Raw genomic sequence first — 18,847 nt, 5'->3', positions numbered from 1 at the left:
TAACGTTTTTTATTTAAAAAAAATTAATTTATGGGTTATTAATAATAAATCACAAAATTTTGTTTTAAGAATAATTATAATTTACAAATATTAAAAATAGCTGCTTTCTGGAAGGAGGAAGTTGCCAGCATTTTCATTTGTCCTGCCACAAGGTTAAATAATTTGCAAATGCAGTTACAGCATTTTTGCGAATTCAGATGTATTTGTGGATGAATTCTTCATCTTGTCCAAAGGCAGTAGCAGCATGAGCATTTCAATTCTCTATGACCATTTTCGTTTTCATGGCCTATGAAAAAAGTCTTTCGGATTTATTTCGCCCATTTAACATAGTCTCCAAAAACAAAGGGCTTCGTCAAAGTACTGGTATAGGCTGGAATTTGTTTGTTCCTAGAATGCGAAAGAAGAGAAGATAGTTATTTTTATTAATATTCATAAACATTATACAAAAGAAGAAAAATACAACTCGGTGGTGGAATCTTTAAGGAAAATTTCCACTCCAAATACTAAAGACTAAATTTTAAGCTTTAAAAGAGAATATATAGATTCCATGTGACATCCATGCAGTTGTTTTTGTTTATCAAATTCATTGTGTTTGGTCAATTAATTCGGGTAGAAATTTTGTAGGCAAACGTAGTTTAAGGCATGGGAACATTGATATGTCAATATTTTTTAATTTTTTTTTCAAAAATAAGTAAATTTGTATACTTAGTCCTATACGACGTCAATCGGAGGTTGTGATGACATGCATTTTTTTAAAAATTGGTTTGAGAGTTAATTTTCCCAGCAGCTGTGTCGATGTGTCTACCTGTATTCATCTACCAAGAAAATACCGTTAAAATAAAATCGTTGTGAGTGTTGCCACAGTTTACTTTCTTTGACAAGTGATAATTACTAAATTGTCCTTTTTGGGGGAAATTTACAAAGTCAGGTGCCTTTTTTTTACTAAACGTTTTTTTCGTTTGGTTGGTTCGAGCTTTTTATACCCACCACCATTCGGAAAGAACTTAAATTTTTTTAGAAAAAAAAAAATAATCCGTCGAAAAATACCGCTCAAATGAAAACCTTAATATGTGGGCTATGCGAAGACTTGGTGCTGGATAAGTAACCATTACGAACTTTCAATACCAAATTTGAAAAAGTTCCGGTGAATAATGTCGCTAAAAATCGCCAAAATACCGAATATATAGAGGTGCCATTATATGGAGGCTATACGAAGGCGTGAACCTGCACAGACAATTTTCTGCTATAGACTGTTACATCCATTACGAACTTTAAATACGAAATTTGAAACAAATCCGATGAATAATGTGTAAAATACCGAAAATAGGGAGGTACAAATATATGGAGGCTAAACGATGTCGTGGACCTGCACAAACAATTTTCTGGCATAGGCTTTTATATTCATTACGAACTTCAAATACCAAATTTGACGCAATTCCGTTGAATAATGTCGCTAAAAATCGCCAAAATACCGAATATATAGAGGCACCATTATATGGGGGCTATACGAAGGCGTGAACCTGCGAAGACAATTTTCTGTCATAGGCTGTAGTATCCATTACGAACTTCAAATACCAAATTTTAAACAATTCCTGTGGATTATGTCGCTTAAATCACCAAAATACCGAAAATAGGGAGGTACAATTACAAGGGAGGGCCATATGAAGTCGTGGACATGCACGAACAATTTTCTGTCATAGGCTGTTATATCAATTACGAACCTTAAATACCAAATTTGAAACAATTTCGGTGAATGATGTGGCTAATATCATCAAAATACCGAAAATAGGGAGGTACCATTATATGGCGGCTACACCAAAACGTGGACTTACATGACCCATTTTTAATACCAAAAGTCCTGCAGACATAATATATATTTCAGCAAAATTTTACCAACCTATCTAATTTCGTTCGGAAGCTAGAGTGATTTCCACAGACGGGCGGACGGATGGACAGGGTTAAAATGTCTTAGAATTTTATGCTGATCAAGAATATATACTTTGTTAGGCCTAACGTTATTATTTCGATGAGTCATGGTGGAGGGTATAAAAATGTATATCTAAGTCTTTTTTAAGTGCAGACGGCAATACCGAATCACTCTCTGCCGATCCCTTTTTTTCATGTCCTGTCACTAAGAAAATACTTACATTGATTGTTTTTTGACAAGTAACGTCACCGTTTCCATAATATCTTTGATATTTTTCGTTGCGCCAAAGAGTTTCAGATTATTACACAAACTTTGTATGAATATAGAGCCCTTCTCAGTGCGATACGAAACAAATCCTGGAAAACAAAACAAACAAAAATAATGGCATTATTTACATTTGAAAGAAAAATTTTCAAAACTTCACCCTGACTTACCCTCAAATGTACTGTAACATTTCAGAATTTCATTGGCACTGCCGGGCGGTGAGAACATTGTGGCATCCGTATAGTATCCCATACTCTGCATGGAACCCTTACAGGCTTGTATGAAAAACATTTTGGGTTTATCATTCAGCGTTGCGTTTCGCAATATCGGAAAAAGGACATGATCATCTATGGAATAATGGCCATCTTTGGCGGCGATTTCTTCGTGGCGATTACCATGACTCAGTATGACAATAACAAGGCAGGCATATTCGCTGAAGTCTTTGGTTTGAACTGGGGGGCGAAAAATCAGAAAGGATTAGTTTTTTTAGGAAATGTTTACATTGAAGCCCTCTAAAGGGATAATTAATAAATTCGGAATAATTAGAAAAATGTTTTGTTGTAATTGGTCAATTGTGACAGCTTCTAAGCTTTTTTTGCCTTAATTTATGGCAAGCATTCGAATTTTACTTCTAAAAACTGGATTTTAATAATCATTTATAATTTATCTTTCTCTCTCTCTCTCTCTCTACACACCCCTCTCCCCATACTCAAATTGATAGGTTGTCTCACATTCACAAAATGTTTGAATTGTTTGACAACAACACAGCGACATAATGACTCTCATTATCGATCTCTTGTGTAAATCCCCTCTGTCTCATTTGTTGAGGGGTTTTATCAAAATTTGTTATCATATGTTTTGCTAAAAATCTACTTGTGTATGGTTGTTGTTGTCGTTTAATTCCAGGAAAATAATTAGAATGTTCGCTGTTTGTTTTGCTGTAGATGGGTTGGTAGGTAAATATGTTCTATTTTTAAATAGGTATACAAATTAAAGGGTTAACAAGTAAAAAAGGCTGTAAGTTCGGCCGAACCGAATTTGGAATAGCCTCTACCATTTGGAACGAATTTAGCAATTCTCGAAAAAAATAAAATCCGTTAAAAATGCTGTTAACATTCTTAAAAATACCGAATGTAGTTGTTATATTAGGGTCTATACGACGGCATGGATCTGCATAGGTAACTTTTGTCATAAGCCGTTACAATATTCAAATGAGAAACTAAACAAAAAAAAAAAAATCGGTGAATAATGTAGCATTAAAATACCGAATATCGGGAGGTACTGTTATAGGGAGGCTATACGAAGACGTGGACCTATACAGACAATTTTCTGTCGTTGGCTGTAGTATCCATTACGAACTTTAAATACCAAATTTGAAACAATTCCGGTAAATAATGTCGCCAAAACCATCAAAATACCGAATATCGGGAGGTATCGTTATATGAAGGCTGTAGGAAGACGTGGACCTGCACAGACAATTTTATGGCATAGCCTGTAGTATCCATTACGAACCTCAAATACCAAATTTGAAAGAATTCTGGTAAATAATGCCGCTAAAATCATGGAAATATCGAATATCGGGAGGTATCGTTATATGAAGGCTGTAGGAAGACGTGGACCTGCACAGACAATTTTATGGCATAGCCTGTAGTATTCATTACGAACCTCAAATACCAAATTTGAAAGAATTCCGGTAAATAATGCCGCTAAAATTATCAAAATACCGAATATCAGGAGGTACCGTTATATGGCGGCTATACGAAGACGTGGCCCTGCACAGACAATTTTCTATCATAGGCTGTGGTATCTATTTCAAACTTCAACTACCAAATTTGAAACAATTCCGGTGAAAAATGTCGCTTAAATCATCAAAATACCGAATATCGGAAGGTACCGTTATATGGGGGCTATACCAAAACGTGGACCTACATGGCCCATTTTCAATACCAAAAGTACTACAGACATAAAATACATTTGAGTAAAATTTTATCAATATACTTTAATTTGTTCGGAAGCTAGAGTGATTTCCACAGACGGACGGACATCGCTAAACCGACTTAGAATTTTATGCTGATCAAGAATATATATATATATATATATATATATATATATATATATATATATATATATATATATATATATATATATATATATATATATATATATATATATATATATATATATATATATATATATATATATATATATATATACTTTGTAGGGTCTATGATGAATATTTCGAGGAGTTACAAACGCAATGAATATACCCTCCATATAAAAAGAGAAGTGAAAGGGGTGGGGGGCTTAGTGCTTATGGGGAAAATTGAATGAAAAGCACAATTTTACAGTAAATTTTAATTATTTTTTTGTAAAACCCGAGAAAATTTACTGTCTGCGGAAGACAGGATTTTCTGTTGTAACACCTTGTTCATATGAACGGTTCACTGAAAGGAGCTCCGGAACTAGGTCAATTAAAAACTACTCAAAAAATGTTTCAAGCAAAAATTTGAGGTTCTCAGTACAGGGTGAAATAAAAACAAATGCAACAAAGTCAAACGCCATTATTTTTAAATTTTTTTTTTCAATTTTTTTGAATGAAAGCAAAAAATGTCGGAAATAGCATCAAATTTTAGAATAAGTTTAGATTTATTCGAATTGGTCATCTTTGACACGAATTATGGCCTTCAAACGGCCAATGAAAACGTCGCACGCTGCCCGAATGTTGCTCTGCGGTATTTTGACCCATTCACGGCGAAGCTCTTGTTTGAGGTGATCGACACTTTGGTATTTTTTTAGTGCCAACCTTGCTTTCCAAAATACTCCAGTCGCAAAAGTCCAACGGATTGGTATACGGATATTTTGGTGGCCATTGTGCGCTGGAAATGAAGCGAAGAACGTCATTTTGTAACCATTCTTGGGTGGCGCGTGCTGAGTCCTTTTGAAATTTCCAAGGTCTGCGGCCAAAATGTTTGCGCGCCCAAGGCTTTATTACACCCTTCAGAATATTTTCGCGATAATATTCGGCATTTATACTGATGCCACAATCGATTAATACGAGCGGAGAGCGACCATCGGCTGTTATGGCGGCCCACACCATCACCATGGCTGGTGGTTGAGTTCTGGTGGCCAAACGAAGGTGCACATTTTCAGCGGATATCTTTGGCAAGTAAACACGATCATTTTGTTTGTTTACAAACTGCTGGACAACGAATTTTTTCTCATCGTCGGAGAAAACCAAATTCGGCAGTACACCACTTTCGGCCAAGCGAAGAAACTAAAATTTGATGCTATTACCGACATTTTTTGCTTTAATTGAATACAATTCAAAAAAAAATAGTAAAAATTTTGGCGTTAGACTTTGTTGCAGTTTTTTCATTTCACCCTGTACATCACCGGAAGGAGAAGAGTTACAAGTGTTTTCAAAAGAAATTTGTCCAGCAAGAGTTTGCAAACTCTCAGTGAAAGAACTGTTAAAATGTCTCTCTCTCTCCTCTCTCTCTCTCTCTCTTGCAGTACTCTTGCAACAATTGTTACAAATCTAATTTTACAATATCTCGAAAAATTGCACTTACTTTTTTCAACAGTCTTTTTAATTTTATCGACTTTGGCGTTCTCGATAACCGTCACCTTCATTTTATACAATTCGAATGTTTGAACCAAGGCCTTGACATCTTCGGCGCTGCCAATGCGTTCCTCGTTATTGGGATTGTCGAAGATGACATTATTGAAGATGTAGGCATAGCCGGGTTTTAGGCGAGGACCAGTTTCTTTTGGTGTTTTTACATTGGGCGCCATTGCAGTTGAAGTCACAGGTTTTGGGTTTAAGGTTGGGCTAAAAGTGCTGGTTGTTGTGGCAGTCTTACTGTTGTTAGTCCATGGAAAAGAGGAGGAAGTTGTGGTGGCTGTTGCCTTTGGAAAAGGCTTGGCATCTGCTTTTGTTGTTATGGCGGTTGGTGTACTCCATGAACTGAACAGGGAACCTGGTTTACTACTGCTGGAGCTAGAAAGACTACTACTGCCAATGCTGCTGCCTGGTTTGCTTGTAACTCTGCTACTGTAGGATGAGATCGGTTTGGTGGTTGTTGTAAAGGTCAGTGAGGTTGTTGTGGAACTTGGCTTACTGCTGCTACTGAATTTCAAATTGGACAATGTAGTTGTTGATGGCTTGCCCAATCCCGCCGTGGCGGACCACTGCTTGTTACTATACGGCGAGGTATAGCTGCTTGTACTACTTGTGGTGAGGGGTTTATTAAAGGAACTGCTAAATGTAGATGTCGTCGACGGTGCCGGCAGGGCGGGCAACTTAAAAAGTTGGGCATCTCGGGCAACAAAACTATCCTCTCCCATGTAATTCCGGCTCAGCGGTGAGTTGGGTGTGGAAAGCTTAAACGACTTGGGGTCCAATTTAATGCGATGCTCCTCAACCCTTTGGGTTATGGTGCGACCATTTTTCTCTGTCACTGTTGTTGTTTGTGTTTTCACCAATGTTGGAGTTGTTGGTGTTTTGGGGCCATCACCACCCTGATGTGACTCATAGCTAAAGATAAGACGTGAAACCGGTGAGGCAGCAGCGCTGTTCTTGAATTTCGGTGTACTTTTATTGTTTAGACTGTTGATGGAGTTGCGTGAGGTGGAAGACGATGAGGGCAGGGCTGGCAGATTACTTGGACGGTTACGTCGTAGGGGAACACCACCTGATGTTGTTGAAGTTGTGGTGAAAGTTTTGGTCTCAGCTTTTTTATTCATTGCCAACAGCCGCATCATTTCTTCCAGCTCTTGGGGGGTGGGTGTGCGTCGGGTTGTTATTTCGGTTACTCGTGCCGTTTGGCGGGACGTTACCGTTTGTTTGGTGGTCTGAAATGTGACCGTCTTGGCATTGTTATTGAATATGGTGGCATTTTGTGTGGTGGTATTGGTGGTTTCCGATTGAGCGGAAGTTGTCTTGACCTTTGTGCGAGGATCTTGCTTCACCAAGGCCTTGCTCATTGTATTATCCGAAGTGTCCGCGTCGTCATGGGTTTTATCCGATTTTCCCCAATTCCACTTCATCAAGGTGTTGTTTATTTCTTTCTCTCGAAAACAATAAATCCCACTCCACAAAAATACCTTGAATGTCAAACCAATTTAGTTTTTTTTTTTTTTTGTTCTATGTTCGTGTGCTTTGTGTTATTTTTCTCGTTTATGTCTCGATTAGTCACTTGATAAACGATCGTGTTACTCCGTTGGTGTCTTGCGAAATACTAAAAAAGAGGGAGAAATTTTCAAACTCAACCGACCACCTTTCTTGCGGCAGGAATGACAGAGAGAGAGGGAGAAAGAGAGTCAGCCAATTAAGCAACAGGGCTCAAAGTACTTGGGATGAATGTATGCATGCTCCCAAAACAACAGGTATGGACACACATATCTTTACACAAACACACACGTCCATGAGAATTCAAATGATTTTGATCTGAAATAACTGTAATTTGACAATTGCCAAATCAATTAGAGCCCCTAATTTAAGGCCTGCTCTTTGTCATCTTTCTTTGTTGGGGTATTTATTTTCCTGGACTCTCACTCTCTCACTGCAATGCATTTGATGGGGGAGTGGTGGGGGGCGCCAATCAACTCTTTTATCTGAAACCGTTTATTTTCTCCAAGCATATGTTATTGTTGTTGTTGGACATGATTACTGCGGTAATTTTTTGTTGTTCTCTTGCTTTTTCTTTGTTTTGCTGATGGGATAGCATTGTTTTTGTTATTAGGTGGGTATTTTCTTGTTTTTTTTTGTTCTGTCGAATCGTCATCATCGCACGCTATCTATAGATTCCATATCAGTATTTTGTTGTTGTTGTTGGTGATATTTTGCAAAACAGTTAATGACAAAAAAACAGGTTATAAAGAATACACCACATAACCAAATAATTTGAGAACAGTTGTATTGACACTGTTATCCATAAACCAGATTGAAACATTTGTAACTTCAAGGTTGGATAAAAAAAACTGCAACAAAGTTAAACACCATAATTTTACATGTTTTTTTTTTTTTAAATTTTATTGAATGAAAGCAAAAAATGTCGGAAATAGCATCAAATTTTAGAATAAGTTTAGATTTGTTCGAATTGGTCACCTTTGGCGCGAATTATGGCCTTCAAACGGCCAATGAAACCGTTACACGCTGCCCGAATGTTGTTCTACGGCATTTTGGCCCATTCCGGGCGAAGCGCTTGCTTGAGGTGATCGACACTTTGGTATTTTTTAGTACCAACATTGCTTTCCAAAATACTCCAGACACAATATTCCAACGGATTGGTATCTGGAGATTTGGTGGCCATTGTGCGCTGGAAATGAAGCGATGAACCTCATTTTGTAACCATTCTTGGGTGGCGCGTGCTGAGTCCTGTTGGAATGTCCAAGGTCTGTGGCCAAAATGTTTGCGTGCCCAACGCTTTAATACACCCTCCAGAATATTTTCGCGATAATATTCGGCATTTATTCTGAAGCCACGGTCGATTAATACGAGCGGAGAGCGACCATTGGCTGTTATGGCAGCCCACACCATCACCATGGCCGCACAGTTCTGGTGGCCAACCGAAGGTGCACATTTTCAGCTGACCTCTTTGGCAAGTAAACACGAGCGGATGATCATTTTGTTTGTTTACAAACTGCTGGACAATGAATGCTTTCTCAACGTCGGAGAAAACTAAATTCGGCAGTTCACCACTTTCGGTCAAGCCAAGCAACTCCTTAGCTCTTTTGAGTCTGTTGCGGTGTAAGTTCTTACACTTTTTGGAATTTCAATGGCTTTACCCCGTTTTATAAAGCTTTCAAGGAATTGTCAATCTGAATGACGGGTTCTATGAAAACATGCTCGGTGTAAATAAGGCTATACTCAAACGCATACATTCTATGCAGGTACCTACCTAATTTCCTTTTGGCGGCGTCAAATGCCCAATTAGGCAGAGCTAATGCATATTTAATTGCCCACCTTTGTGAGATCTTACATGGAGTATTTTCACTACAAGTACCTACCTATTTTCACTCTTATCAATGAAATGGTACCTTGAAGTCGTTATATGATGACAAATTTCACGTTTTTCCATTTCAGATTTTTTATTCACAGTCTTATCCATTGGATACACATGGTAAAGTCATTCCTACACTCGGACATTGTTGTGAGAAAACGCAACATTTCAACGTAAGGTGGCAATTAATTATGAAGTATTTTTTTTATACCAAAAAATAAATGTTAGGGTGGAAATATTAATTTTCATGCATTTCATATAAATTTGCATTTCATATATGTGAAATTATTATTATTTTTATTATGATTACTATTATTAGTATTGTTAATATAATTATAATTATTATTATTATATTTATTATTATCATTATTATTATTATTATTACTATTATTGTTATTATTATTACCATTATTATTTTTATTATAATTATTATTATTAATATTATTATTATATTTATTATTATTATTATTATTATTATTAATTCATTCCTTGCGAAAAAATATTTATTCCAGCAATTCCAGTTTATTTCTTAAATTAGGTATAATCAAATTAAAAACACAATTCATTATTATTCTAATTTTTCTCTCTTTGATTGCTTTAATAAAAACTCTATTAAGAAACCCATTAATATACGCAATTCATTCCCCACAATCATAAGATACACACTCATCCTTTTTTCTGTGGCATTGTCCCATTTTGTTTTTTAATTTCAATTTCCTAAAAACACCACATACCTACACACACACACACACATAAAGACTCTCATTGGTTATTCCCTCTCGGCTGTGTTACAACATAAGGAACTCTTTCTCTTTTGTTGTCTGTCATGATCTTTGGTGTCACACAGCGCGAAAATGTTAAGTTCAACGACTTTGTTTGTTGTGGTCGTTGAAGGCGGGGAAGAAAATCAATTTTGTTGAGAGATTCTCAAAGGAGATATACAAACAATGAAATGGGGGCAAGAATCGTCTAGTTTTGTAATTCTTTCGATATCATAAAGGGAAAATCGGTTATCATAGTAACACGTTTACATTTTTGCAGTTCAGGAACAGAGCAATAACAAATTGTATTTAAGATGTGGTTTCTCCCCCTTCCTCCTCATTTTGTACACAAATGCTCTGGTCTAAAACTGCGAGATTGTAAAAGTTTTTACTACGATAACCGATTTTCCCTTTTTAATATCGAACAAGTAAAAAAGCTGTACATCAGCGGTGCTCAAGAAGAAATATCCCTTTTCAGTCAAATTTCTCTTTGCTTATTTAAATCAAGAACAAAACAGTGTTAAGTCATTATTTATACAAATATTTTTTATCCATTTGCTTTATAAATTATTTTGGCAAACATTCGTGTTTAAAAACAATTAAATAGAACCGTAAAATATAAAGAAACACAGAATTTTAATTTTCTCTTAAATTATATATTTTTTCTCTTCATGTTGTAGAACACGGTTTTGAGCACCGCTGCTGTACATTCAAACGGGCCGACATTTTAATACCCTCCACCATTTGGAAAAAATTTGGCAATTTTCAAAAATAAATAAAATCCATTAAAAATTCTGTTAAAATCTGAAAAATGCCGAATGTAGCAGTTATATTAGGGTCTATACGACGACATGGACCTGCATAGGCAACTTTTGTCATAAGGCATTACAATACTTAAATGCGAAACTTGGGAAAAAATTCGTGAATAATCATCAAAATACCGAATATAGGGAGGTACTATAAAATGGGGGGCTATACCAATTTTCTGCCTTAGGCTGTAGCATCCATTACGAACTTCAAATACCAAATTTGAAACAATTCCAAAATACCGAATATCGGGAGGTACCGTAATATGGGGCCTATACGAAGACGTGGACCTGCACAGACAATTTTCGGTCATAGGCTCTAACATCCATTACGAAATGCAAATGCCAAATTTGAAACAATTCAGGTGAATAATTTCGCTAAAATCATCAAAATACCGAATATCGGGAGGTACCCTTTTATGGGGGATATAAGAAGACGTGGACCTGCACAGACAAGTTTCTGTCTTAGGGTGTAGTATCCATAACCAATTTTAAATACCAAATTTGAAACATTTCCTGTGAGTAATGTCGCTAAAATCATCAAAATAGCGAATATCGGGAGGTACAGTTATACGGGGCCTATACGAAGACGTAAACCTGCACAGACAATTTTCTGTCTAAGCTTTAGTATCAATTACGAACTTCAAATACCAAATTTGAAACAATTCCGGTGAATAATGTCGCTAAAATCATCAACATACCGAAAATAGGGAGGTACCTTCCTATGGGGGCTATACCAAACCTGGACCTTCATGGCCCATTTTCAATACCAAAAGTCCTGCAGACATAATATATATTTGAGTAAAATTTTATCAACCTACTTAATTCGGAATTCGGAAGCTAAAGTGATTTCCACAGACGGATGGACATCGCTAAATCGACATAGAATTTTATGCGGATCAAAAATATATATCTTTTTGTGGGGTCTAAAATGTATATTTCGAGGTGTTACAAACGGAATGACAAACTTAATATACCCTCCATACTATGGTGTAGGGCATACAAAATTTGCAAAACTTGTAGATTCTTGCAGGTTCACACCAAAATATAGAATATTTTCTAGGGATACAGTTGTAATATCCATCCCTGGCATACGCACTCTCACGCCACCTTTTTTCTGTGTCATTCTCTTTCCTTTAGGAAATTCCATTACAATTCGTACACCCAAAAGAAGCAGAGATAGATTTGCACTTGTTCTTTGAACAGCAGCCATACTCACCCATTCGCATTTTCCAATGGGAAATTTAATTATTCTTATGAAAAAGCACAGACCTTATTAATAAAAAAACAGTTTAAGTTCTCCGAAGACAATAAGAATTCGTGCGAAAATGTTTAAATGGGACACGGGGAAAATGCCGTCTGAATTATTGTTGGTCATTCAAGGAATTTCAGATGAATTTGATCAGATGTAACCCAGATTGTTTCCATTCTTATTGGATGGAAATGTAGACAATCAGACCACGAACCCCTCTTGTGGTTTTAAATGAAAATACCAGAAGATTCTGCTACCGTTTAGATGACATCTTCCTGTCATCAGATAGCCAAAAAATAATCAAAACCTCCTGAAATACCGTACAATACACAACTATCACAATGCATTTGACAACTAAAACTGCACGAAATTCCGTATTCCAAGATATTCCCGCATATATTAAGACCTACCTCAAAAAATGACATAAACGTAAGTGGGTTAAATACCTTCATACATATGCCACAAATTCGAAATAAATGCGCCTGCGTAATTACCTCTATAAAGTGACCTTAACCTAAATTTGGGGAGGTTGTTTGTACATTGCCTTCCCTTTTGGAGTACGCTCCTCCCTCCACCACCACCTTTACCTCACCTCCGCACATTACACAAATTATTATTTTTTTTTTTTGTTTTTAAGTGATTGACAACAATTTTTGGACAGTAGTTTGATGACTTTACACAGAACACCCCTGCACCCTTCACCGACCAATTGCAATGCGTTAAGGCACTCGTACGTTCCCTCCGTCGTAGCCGGTGGTCACGCACGTCCCCAAAAAATAATGGTATTTACCTACGTGATTGTCATTTCATTGAGTTTGATTGACCATTTCTTTTGATTTGTTGTTTTTTGTTGTTGTTGTTCAACCGGTAACACGAGGAAACCGTTACACTGGATAAGGGATTTTGAAAAAAAAAAAAAAAACGATTTAAGATAAGATTACAATTTTGTGGCCCAAAAACGATGAACGGGGGATTTGGAGGCTGGCCAGCATTGCCAAACGGGGTAACTAAAATTCGGTGTCTGTTTAATTTTCCTGTTAAAAAAGAAGATGTTCTTTCTCAGAGAGTAAGGTGTGTTTTATTCTCTTTTGTAGGAAAACTGTTAAAGGTAAACAAACATCATATGGTAGAAGAATACAGGTAGTCCCATCAACACAGCTGCTGGGACAATGAACTGTCAAACCAATTTTGAAATTGAAGATTTTAAATGAAAAATTATACAAATTTGTAAAATTATTTTTTTATCCCTCTTTAGGCCTCCTTTAAGATAATATATAAAAATCTTCTTATTTATAAAAAATCACTTAAACAAGTAAAATTGTATCAGTCGGTCTTGCCGACAGGTGTATACCCCCAGCCCTGAGTTATGATTATTCAAAGTTTTCCGAAGCAGTTGTCTAATATTATCCGCTATATTATATTATCTGACCTAAGGCTAATATACCGGGTGAGATAAAAAAAACTGAAACAAAGTCAAAAGCCATAGTTTGTACATTTTTTTTTTTAATTATTGAAAGAAGGAAAAAAATGTCGGAAATAACATCAAATTTAAGAATAAGTTTCGATTTTTTTCGAATTTGTCAACTTTGGCACGAATTATGTCCTTCAAACGGCCAATGAAACCGTCGTCCGCTGCCCGAATGTTACTCTGCGGTATTTTGGCTGATTCCCGGCGAAGCGCTTGCTTGAGGTGATCGACATTTTGGTATTATTTAGTGCCAACCTTGCTTTCCAAAATGCTCCCGACACAATAGTCTAACGGATTGGTATCCGGAGATTTTGGTGGCTATTGGGCGCTGGAAATGAAGCGAGAAACCTCATTTTGTAACCATTTTTGGGTGGCGCGTACTGAGTCCTGTTGGAATGTCCAAGGTTTGCAGCCAAAATGTTTGCATGCCCAAGGCTTTAATACACCCTCCAGATTATTTTCGCGATAATATTGGGCATTTATGCTGATGCTGCGGTCCCACGGCCCACATCATCACCATTGCCGGCGCTTGAGTTCTGGTGGCCAACAGAAGGTGCACATTTACAGCTGACCAAAATTTTCCCTTGTGGGGAAGGTACGAGAAGGAGTGGTCCGATACATCCCATGTTCACACTAGACCATGAGCTAATAAAAATATTTTCATGTGTGTAATTTGAAGAGAACCACATGCTTATTCCGGATTTTATAAATATTTTGGTTATTCAAAACTTCAAGCCTTTGTGGGGGAGGTACCAGAAGGAATGGTTCGATCTCTACCATTTTTATACCGGATCTTGAATCGATAGAAATATTGAGATGTACCAGGTATAAATGGAATCGGATATCAATTTCATGTTTTATGAGCTTCATGAATATTCAAAATTTTGACCCTTTGTGGGGGAGGTACCAGAAGGAATGGTTCGATCTCTACCATCTTTATACCGGATGTTGAATCGATAGAAATATTGAGATGTGTCAGGTATGAATGGAATCGGATGTTAACTTCGTGTTTTATGAGCTTCATGAATATTCCAAATTTTAATCATTTGTGGGGGAGGTACCAGAAGGAGTGGACCGATATATTCCATTTTATCGGCAAACCTAGGGTTAATAAAAATATTGTGATGCGTGTAATTTGAAGACAATCGGAATCTTAGATCACATTTTATAAGTTATAATTATTCAAAGTTTTGACCCTTTTTTGGGGGAGGTACTTGATGGAGTGGACCGATATTGTCCATTTTCACACCTGGCCTAGCACTGTTGTAACTATTAGGATTTCTAAATTTGGAGCAAAATCGGATTATCCTTTCTCTTTCTGTGTAGTAAATTATTTTCTTTAAAAATATTGACATTTTGTGGGGAAGGTACCAGAAGGAGTATGCCGATATTTCCCATCTCCGAACTCGTTCGAAATTTGTCAATAATATTACGATGTACCAAGTTTGGATCAAATCGGATACTTCCTTCTAGAGTTATCGTGCATACCAGTCAGACAGACGAACGGACATCGCTAGATCGCCTCCAAGTGTCCGGAAACGGATTTGGTCCAAAGAGGTCTGAGGCACGTTTTGAACGTATCAAATGATATATACCCTCTCTAGCCATATGGCTACCCTCAGCCATCATCCAAGTTAATAAAGAAATAAATTATCCACAGCAATTTTTTCAACGTTGCAGGGTAACCAATTGACGTTGATGGATAAATTATTCACTCGGAAATAAATCACTCAATTCGGTTGATAATTTTTTTCACCTCTTTCATTAGGTTAGATAAATTATCCTCGATAGATGTTTTATCTATCAATTCGGAATATGCATAAAACAACGAAATATTGATTTTTTCCCTGTTCCAGACCTTCAAGGATATACAACTTTTTAATACGTTAACCGATTTTTCCTTTATGATATCGGAAAAAATTGCAAAACTAGTAGATTCTTGCAGGTTCTGGAACAGAGCATTAATTTAGCAACGAGTATTATTTATCTATTCCACATTGGCGAACAAAATCTCTAATACTTCTCCGAGGCTAAGCCATCAACTTCACATTGTTTAAAAAATCTGCAAAAAAACGTTCACCACTCTGTGACTACTGTGTGACCCAGTAATGGGCGAAACAACTCGTCAAGATTTGTATCCTTTTCTTTCAAGATGTTATCGATTCGCAACACCTCCGACTATCGGACAGGTTGTTTTTTCAATGTTTGCACCACAAATCAAATATTTGCACTGATTACATATTCCGCACTCTAGACACTTGCCAAAAGTAACCCCACAATGCTTGATGGGTTAATTGTTGACACCATGACTTGGCTTGGGGTAGGCCTGCCAACAAAACGAATATTTGCATTGTTTTTGTTTTTCTTTTTATCGAGAACGACGACAACAACATTGTCAATAAGTAATTATTACATAATTTGTTGTAACATCACAAACATTTTTGGAGCGCTGGGCCGGTTGGGCATTTTTGGCAAACCAAAAAAACAGACACCACAACTTGCGCACAGGCTGGACAGCTCGGGGGCAGTACGACTGCCACCATGCAGTCATTCACTTACATACATGGCTGCATTTTGTCATCCTCATCACCACCACCATCATCATCTGGACGCCAGTGGTCGATTTGCTAAATCGATCACTCGATTAGTATGCCGATCGCGTACAAACATTATTCGTAGCCGCCGAGGCTCGCATTTCTGATTAGGCCCGTTTGTTTTGGCTGGGCGAACTTTTAGCAACACCGGGCTTCGTGTTCATTCGGATTGCAATTAATCGATCACAGCCGAAGTTGTGCTTTGAGAAATTATGCAAAAAACAAAAATCGAAAACCCCAAAAATAGACTCTCCCAGCCGACAGCCAAAAGACTAGGCTACCGGCCAGTGGCTACTCGTGTTTGCATCGAAACGAAATCGAAATCGAAAAACAGAGGTAATAACAATAAAAACAATAAATATGTAATAACCAAAAACGAAAAGAAAAAATTGTTTTCAACTTCCGTTGTGGTATAAAATCCCAGTACGAAGTGGTTGGAGGTATCAAATCATCACTGCCCATAGCAGAACCAACAACGAATTCTCGGGATTAACCAAAAAAAAGAAAAAAACAAAACGAAATGAAATTGTTCATTGTGTTAGCCTGTACCTTGGCCGTGGTGGCCGCTCGCCCCGAGCCTCCCAAAAGCCGTTACGGACCTCCCCCAGCTCCACAAAAGGAATACTTGCCACCCAAGCCTGCTGAGCAGTATGGCCCGCCACCTACCCAATCATCAGCTCAACCTTTACCCGTCTATGGTGCTCCAGCTCCTTTCTATGGACCTCCCGTGGCCGAGACGTTGGTAACCAAGAATGTCTATGTCCATGTGCCACCAGAGGAGCCTGAATCCTATCCCGCCCCAGCACCCATTCAAACTGCTGTGCCCAAGAAACACTACAAAATCATTTTCATCAAGGCTCCCAACACACCTGCCCCCGTCCGTCAAGTCCTTCCACCCCCCGTCCAGGATGAACACAAAACATTGGTCTATGTCTTGGTTAAGAAGCCCGAAGAACAACAACCCATCATTTTGCCCACACCCCAACCCACTGAGCCCAGCAAGCCCGAGGTGTACTTCATCAAGTACAAGCAACAAAACAAACCAGCCGAACAGTACGGCCCACCAGCCGCTCCTGCCGAACAATACGGACCACCAGCTGAAAAATTCTAAATTCTGGGATCCGACACCATTCGAATGTGGTCTGTTTGTAAATAGTTTTTTTAACGCCACTATCCCCACTACCACCCCCATATCCCATAACTTAAATTATGTTCATACGTCCCACAATGCGCTAATCGTCCTTCCTTCCTTTATCCATCCATCCTTTCCTTACTTAGTCGAATCTAACTAAGTTCGTAAAGCTTTACTTGTTATTAATTTTGTTTTGTTATTTTTTTTTAATTTTTTTTTTTTTTGTGTGATAGATTAGGAAGTGATAATAAAAACAATAACAACGATTTGTTGAAATAAATTATTAAAAAAAAAAAATGTTGTTTCTTCTTCATCTGCTGGCATGGATTTTTAAAGTGAGACTTTCTTTGAAGATGTCTGATTGGTCAAGACTTCCAATGACCTTTTACAACAGAAATCCTTTCAAAGGTTAAATGCATATAGAAAACCCTCTAGATGTCCTGTATACCTGGACTACATTTTCAATTTTGTATATAAAGGAAATATTCTTGAAGTCCTGTGGTATTTTTCATTTTAAGGTCCTTCGTCAAGTCTTTAACGGCATGTTGTTGACAGTAAATGGCAGGGCAAGAGGTTTGCTTTAAAAACAAAACATAAAACGCCTTTGTTGGTGTTATAATATTTGTAATGGAAAGTTATTTTATAATTCAAAAAACAGTTGTGTGTTGCAAATTCTTCAACGGAATATAATTTACAATGAGTCAGCTGCGCTGAGTAATGAGAAACCGTATGTCAGACGAAAAAGGAAACGGCTGTAATTCACTACGAAATGATAACACAAATAATAGTCGCTACCATCAGCAATAACAGTAGCGCTGAGTAATGAGAAACCGTATGTTAAAAGAAAAAGGAAACAGCTGTAATTCACTCTGAAATGATAACACAAATGATAGTCGCTAGCATTAAAAACAACAGCAGCTCTGAGTAATGATTAACCGTATATCAGAAGAAAAAGGAAACAGCTGTAATTCACTATGAAATTATAACGGAAAGAAAGTCGCTAGCATTAAAAATAACAGCAGTTCTGAGTAATGAGAAACTGTAGTTGCTAATGAGAAATAATAGTTGCTAAATAAAAGCAGCGCTGAGTAATGAGAAACCGTATATCAGAAGAAAAAGGAAACGGCTATAATTCACTATGATATGACAATACAAATAATAGTCGCTGCATCAACAATAACAGTAGCGCTGAGTAATGATTAACCGTATATCAGAAGAAAAAGGAAACAGCTGTAATTCACTATGAAATGATAACAAAAATAATAGTCGCTAACAGCAGCGCTGAGTAATGTGCAATTGTATATCAGGAGAAAAATGAAACGATAACACAAATAATAGTCGCTACCATCAGCAATAACAGCAGCGCTGAGTAATGAGAAACCGTAAATCAGAAAAAAGGGAACGGTTGTAATTCACTATGAAATTATTACACAAATAATAGTTGCTAACATTAAAAATAACAACAGCGCTGAGGAATGATAAACCGTATATCCGAAAAAAAAGGAAACACATGTAATTCATTATGAAATGATAACACAAATAATAGTTGCTAGCATCAACAATACTATCAATCGAATTGAAGGTGGATAGCATGGTAGAAAAATACATGTAGTTTCATTGATGCAGCTGGTGGTTCAAT

The 18,847-nt window shown here is 37.1% G+C and overlaps 2 protein-coding genes across 3 annotated transcripts; one reads left to right on the top strand and one right to left on the bottom strand.

Annotated features, from left to right (window-relative positions):
• Positions 1-55: 55 nt before the first annotated feature.
• On the bottom strand, positions 56-12,821 carry LOC101888040 (uncharacterized). Of its 2 annotated transcripts, XM_059123675.1 has the most exons (5): positions 12,805-12,821; positions 5,764-7,431; positions 2,362-2,643; positions 2,148-2,283; positions 56-387 (listed from the first exon to the last, which is right to left on the bottom strand). In XM_059123675.1, the coding sequence occupies exons 2-5, from the start codon at positions 7,238-7,240 to the stop codon at positions 309-311; spliced, it is 1,974 nt and encodes a 657-aa protein (XP_058979658.1). In that variant the 5' UTR covers positions 7,241-7,431; positions 12,805-12,821; the 3' UTR covers positions 56-308. The 2 variants fall into 2 exon arrangements, with proteins under 2 accessions (XP_058979658.1, XP_058979657.1); XM_059123674.1 differs by lacking the exon at positions 12,805-12,821 and having other exon boundaries at positions 5,764-7,487.
• Positions 12,822-15,944: 3,123 nt separating this feature from the next.
• On the top strand, positions 15,945-17,437 carry LOC131802895 (uncharacterized). The gene has a single exon (XM_059123645.1). It carries the CDS (start codon positions 16,597-16,599, stop codon positions 17,185-17,187), a length of 591 nt encoding a protein of 196 aa, XP_058979628.1. The 5' UTR covers positions 15,945-16,596; the 3' UTR covers positions 17,188-17,437.
• The last annotated feature ends 1,410 nt before the right edge of the window (positions 17,438-18,847 follow it).

The sequence above is a fragment of the Musca domestica genome, unplaced genomic scaffold, assembly GCF_030504385.1.
Source record: "Musca domestica strain aabys unplaced genomic scaffold, Musca_domestica.polishedcontigs.V.1.1 25, whole genome shotgun sequence".
Taxonomy (NCBI): Eukaryota; Metazoa; Arthropoda; class Insecta; order Diptera; family Muscidae; genus Musca; species Musca domestica.
Note: the sequence above shows the minus strand (reverse complement) of the source record. Positions and strands in the feature narration are given on the sequence as shown.